At 48.3% G+C, this 5,488-nt stretch overlaps 1 protein-coding gene across 1 annotated transcript; it reads left to right on the plus strand.

Annotated features, from left to right (window-relative positions):
• Window positions 1-2,753: 2,753 nt before the first annotated feature.
• LOC118651594 (zinc finger CCCH domain-containing protein 11A-like) lies at window positions 2,754-5,210 on the plus strand. Its single transcript, XM_036300898.1, has one exon. The coding sequence runs from the start codon at window positions 2,763-2,765 to the stop codon at window positions 5,208-5,210; it is 2,448 nt and encodes an 815-aa protein (XP_036156791.1). The 5' UTR covers window positions 2,754-2,762.
• Window positions 5,211-5,488: the final 278 nt, after the last annotated feature.

Below are 5,488 nucleotides of genomic sequence, written 5' to 3' on the forward strand. Positions count from 1 at the left end.
CTCCAGCAGCTCTAGGGGGGATCTTTCCAGGTCTCTTTCAGCTTCTGGTGTTTGCTACCAATCTTTGTAAAGACATCACTCCAATCTCTGCCTCCATTGTCATATGGCCTCTTTCCCTCCGTGTGTGTGTGTGTGTGTGTGTGTGTGTGTGTGTGTGTGTATGTATGTATCCAAATTTCCCTCTTATGAGGACATTTGTAATACTGGATTAGGTGTGACCAGTATTAGGTGTGACCTCATCTTAACTTGATTACATCTGCAAAGATCCCAAAAAGACCACATTCACAGGTTCTGATTGGACATGACTTTGGGGGAACCTATTCAACCCAATGCACCTACCACTGTCCTTCCAGTGTGCCAGCCAGAGGGCAGTGATGATATTCATGAGGCAGGACATGTGGTCAAGGCTGTAGACACTGCTTAGGGAGGAACAGGACTGCCGAAGTGTTCTCTGAGGTGTGGCTTTGGGGCCTATGGTATGGGAGACAATGACAAAGGCGCAGGAGCTCAGAAAAGAAATATCATCCAATTTACTTCTGCCTTGGACCGTGCATTCCAACCAGCTCACAAATTTCCCATAACTCAATGCTGCCCACTACGCTGACTGAACCAGAGGAGGACTGTGAGTAAGTGCCTGTCTGAGTCAGGGTGGGGGAGGTCTGTCGCCATTGTCCCGAATCAGAGTAGGCAGGAACCACTGCGGGGTGTCTTCTCCAAGCCCCACACTGGTATTCGACTTTGTGCTTGATGTTCATAGCTATGCCTAAATAGGATTACTTTTTACTAATTTTAAATAAGATTGCTGTTTTAAAAATTTTTTTTATTGATTTCAGAGAGGAAGGGAGAGGGAGAGAGAAACATCAATGATGAGAATCATTGATTGGCTGCCTCCTGCACACCCCCTATTGGGGATCGAGCCTGCAACCTGGGCAAGTGCCCTTAACTGAAATTGAACCCAGGACCCATTAGTCCGCAGGCCAAGGCTCTATCCACTGAGCAAAACTGGTTAGGGCTAAGATTGCTTTTTAAAAAATATATATATTTTATTGATTTTTTACAGAGAGGAAGGGAGAAGGATAGAGAGCTAGAAACATCGATGAGAGAGAAACATCGATCAGCTGCCTCCTGCACATCTCCAACTGGGGATGTGTCTGCAACCAAGGTACATGCCCTTGACCGGAATCAAACCTGGGACCTTTCAGCCCACAGGCTGAAGCTCTATCCACTGAGCCAAACCAGTTTTGGCAAGATTGCTTATTTTTAAATGAAGAATGTGTTTGCATTTTAGCTTTATGCAAAACTTCAATGTGTTAATGAAAAGCAAATTCCAAATATCTGTAAATAACATTCATATCATTTACTAAATTGTCTTGTGAACGCTATAATTTCTGTTTCTAGTTCTGAAACAGGATACATTAAGGGGGCATGCAGGATCCAGCCCCAGCAGGTCCAGGGGTTCCCAAAGGCGTGGACGGAGTTGGCGAAGAAGGAAGGACATGGAGACAGCAGCGTTCAGTTAATCATCATAGCGAGGTTCTTTTTTTATTTTTGTCCTGTTACATCTGTATTTATACGAGTTGATTTTAATCCTATCCATTCTATTCCAAAGGTTAGGGCATTTGTTATCTCCATTCAAAGGTTGTTCGTAGTTAAAGTGATTAACTACCCGCCTGGCACTTAGTTAAGGGGTTTTACTGATGCCCTTCCTTCGTCCTGTTAATCCCTAACTGCAGGGAAAAAATCCTCACCTGGGGAAACAACCTTTCTCCGGGAGGTGGTCCTGTTTAAAACACATAAGAGGGGGAGCAAACATATGCCATATACACCAGGTCCCTTGAAACATGAGCTGTGCAGATGTTTCTTCCCTGCAGCGACTGTGTCAAGCAGCAAGGGTGGACCAGCTTCCGGCAAATTCCCCCCCCCCCTTTTTTTTATTTTTTAAAGGATAGCGCCTGTAAATCAGCCGCCACCTCTCAGATTGGGTTGTTTAAAACTCAGAAGACATGTTTGTGACTTTGCCAACAGGTTAGTTTCCAAGGCTTAACCTAAAATAAAGAAGGGAGAAAGGTTGTTTCCCCAGGTGAGGATTTTTTCCCCCTGCAGTTAGGGATTAACAGGACAAAGGAAGGGCATCAGTAAAACCCCTTAACTAAGTGCCAGGCGGGTAGTTAATCACTTTAACTACGAACAATAATGCTTCAGCTACATAAACTTTACTTAGGATAATCTCCTTCAGTTACTTCCTTGTAGCTTAGAATGGATAGGATTAAAATCAAATGGTATAAATACAGATGTAACAGGACAATCAAAAGAGAACCTGGCTAGGCTGCTGATCAACTGAAGGCTGTTGTCTCCGTGTCATTCCTTCTTCACCGACTCTGTCCACGCCTTTGGGAACCCCTGGACCTGCTGGGGCTGGACCCCGGCAGTGGCGGAGGGCAGCGGCCAAGAAAGAAGAAAGACGTGGCAGCAAGCGGGAGCCGGCGATAGTGTCCTCGGTTCGATGTGGGGATATTCCCTGCCCAGAAATTTCCTGAAAAATTGACCAGTACTAAGTGTGTGATAGATTGGAACTCAGTGAAGACACAGATGTTCCTGTTGAGGGCAACCAGCTAATCATTACATTTTAAAGGCGATTTCTGTGATTGAGGTGTCTTTTGGAGGACTAAGTCCATTTCAAGAGGACTCGAAGCTGGTCCTCACCTTGAGAAAACAGTGGCTTGTTTTCAAGAAGCCATTCCTGATCTCAGGATCTACCCAGCATGCCTCATCAAGGAGAAGACTGCTATTTTTTTTTCTATTCTACATGTACCAAAGGTGACAGCTGTCCATTCCGTCACTGTGCAGCTGCACTAGGAAACGAAACTGTTTGCACATTATGGCAAGAAGGACGCTGTTTTCGACGGGTATGCAGGTTTCGGCACATGGAGATTGATAAAAAACGGAGTGAGATTCCTTGTTATTGGGAAAATCAACCAGGGGGATGCCGAAAGCTAAACTGCGCTTTTCATCACAACAGAGGACGTTATGTGGATGGCCTTTTTCTACCTCCAAGCAAAACTGTGTTGCCCACTGTGCCTGAGTCACCAGAGGGGGAAGTGAAGGCTTCCCAGCTCACAGCTCAACAACACAAATTGTCTGTCCAGTCTGATCCCTCCCCTCAACTGCGAAGTGTGATGAAAGTAGAAAGTTCAGAAAATTTTCCTACCCCCACACATCCGCCAGTTGTGATCAATGCTGCAGATGATGATGATGATGAAGACGATGATGATCAGTTTTCTGAGGAAGGTGATGAAACCAAAACACCAACCCTGCACCCAACTCCCAAAGTTCATAATGGATCACGAGGGGCTTCTGCCCAGAAACCCGGGGTCAATTTAAAACAAGGTGAAAGTTTGAATGTTGGAATGAAAACTCTTGAGGAAATTAAGTCAAAGAAAATGCAGGAAAGGTCCAAGATGCAAGGTGAAGGTTCTTCAGGAGTTTCCAGTCTTTTACTCCAGCCTCAGCCCCTTTCAGGTCCCGAAAAAGAGAATGTCCGGACTGCGGTGAGGACAGGAACTCTCTCCAACAAACAAGGAGAAGAACCCTTCATAAGACTGAGTCTCACCGAGAGACTGGGGAAACGAAAATTTTCTGAAGGTGGTGACAGTGATCCTCCACCTAAGCGTAGCCTTGCACGGAGGCTAGGGAAGAAAGTGGATGCTTCAGAAACTGACAAAACACCAAAGAGAGTTCAAGTTTCCAAGTCTCTAAAGGAAGGATTAGGTGTGTCAGCTGGTCAAAACAACGAGGAGGCAGCAGAGAGAGTTACTGACCTTGGCGAGATCCACGTGAAGACATTAGCAGAAATCCTTCTGGAAAGAGCCAGTCAGAAACGCGGAGAATTGCAAACTAAACTTAAGGCAGGAGGCCCTTCAAAAGCTGGTGATCCTACCTCAGGGGCAAGAAGCTCTTCCACCATTCGAATCAAAACCTCCTCTGAGGTCCTGGCTGAAAAGAAACACCGGCAGCAGGAAGCGGAGAGACAGAAAAGCAAAAGGAATGTCACCTGTGGCAAGTTAAAGAAGGACAGTGATACTAAAAAATCATCGGTTTTGCCACCACTGGTGGCCAACAAAGGACAATCAGAGGAGCCTGCAGGGAGAACAAAGTCTATGCAGGAGGTGCATGTCAAGACGCTGGAGGAAATTAAACGGGAGAAGGCACGGAGGGTGCAGCAGAGCTCCAAGAGCAGCCCCAGCTCCCAGCCTCAGCCCGAGGCCACCCCGGGGGCGAGGGGCCTTTTCCGAATCACCGAAAAGTCAGGTATAAAAGAAGAGAAGAAACCTCAAGAAGAAAGTCAAGTTGCGTGTCAGAGCAGTGTTGCTAGAATCGAGGCTAAAGAGGCTTCAAATGAGACAACAGGAGGGGGCATTAAAATTCCAGTCAAGAAATGTGAGACGATGCGAGAAAAGCACATCCAGAAACAGCCAGGGAGGGGAACCTCACAGAAGGAAAAATCTGTCCTGCCATCCCCCTGGGGAGACGGAGAGGCGGGTCATGCCCAGCCAGCAGGCCCGCCAGTGCTGGCCACTGCGCCGAGCATCACACGGAGTCTGGCAAAGCGGCTTCCCACCGAGTCACCCCAGAAGGCAGAGGTGGAAACCGCAGGCACCGGCGACTCGACATTGGATGTGAGGTGTGCGGCACAGACCTCGGAGGAAAGGGTCAAAGCGAAACCCAAAGCGAGTGTGAAGCCGTTTGTGGCTCAAGTGGTCTGTTCCCCCAAACTGGCCGCCAAGCGCAAGGCAGCGGAGACCCACCCTGCAGTCAGGGCGGCGGTGAAGCGGCTCCGGGCCAGCGGGGTCCTGCAGGAAAGCCCGGCCCCAAAAGCAGCCATGGCTGTGGTCCCGCTCATCTCTGAGGACAAAGCGGTCACTGGGCCTGAGACAGGCGGACCCAGAGACAGTCTTGTGCTGCCTCCAGCCCAATCCTCGTCAGAGCCCTCTCCGCCAGAAGTATCCGGCCCTTCCTCCTCCCAAATGGCCGCGAAAACTCGCCGACCCAGCACTGCTTCCACAGGAGAGCCCCCCCTCTCTGTGGAGGATGGTTTTGAGAAACTCGTATGGGAGATTTCAGGAGGCAAATTGGAAGCCGAGATCCACCTGGATCCTGGGACAGACGAAGATGACCTTCTGCTTGAGCTATCAGAAATGATTGATAGCTGAAGGTGATAGTAGGACATTTCAAAAAACAAACAAACAAAAAACTCACGAAAGCCGAGGCCGGTTTGGCTCGGTGGATAGAGCTTCGGCCTGTGGGCTGAGGGGTCCCGGGTTCGATTCCGGTCAGGGGCATGTGCCTGGGTCGCGGACACATCCCCGGCGGGGGATGTGCAGGGGGCGGCTGATTGATGTTTCTCTCGCATCGATGTTTCTAGCTCACTATCTCTCTCCCTTCCTCTCTGTAAAAAAATCAATAAAATATATTAATAAAAAAAAACTCA

Source organism: Myotis myotis, unplaced genomic scaffold (assembly GCF_014108235.1).
Source record: "Myotis myotis isolate mMyoMyo1 unplaced genomic scaffold, mMyoMyo1.p scaffold_m19_p_3, whole genome shotgun sequence".
Classification (NCBI taxonomy): Eukaryota; Metazoa; Chordata; class Mammalia; order Chiroptera; family Vespertilionidae; genus Myotis; species Myotis myotis.

What these genes read in the sequence shown, in the direction of transcription:
- LOC118651594 (XM_036300898.1), top strand. Translation starts at nt 2,763, where the DNA reads ATGCCTCATCAAGGAGAAGACTGCTATTTTTTTTTCTATTCTACATGT.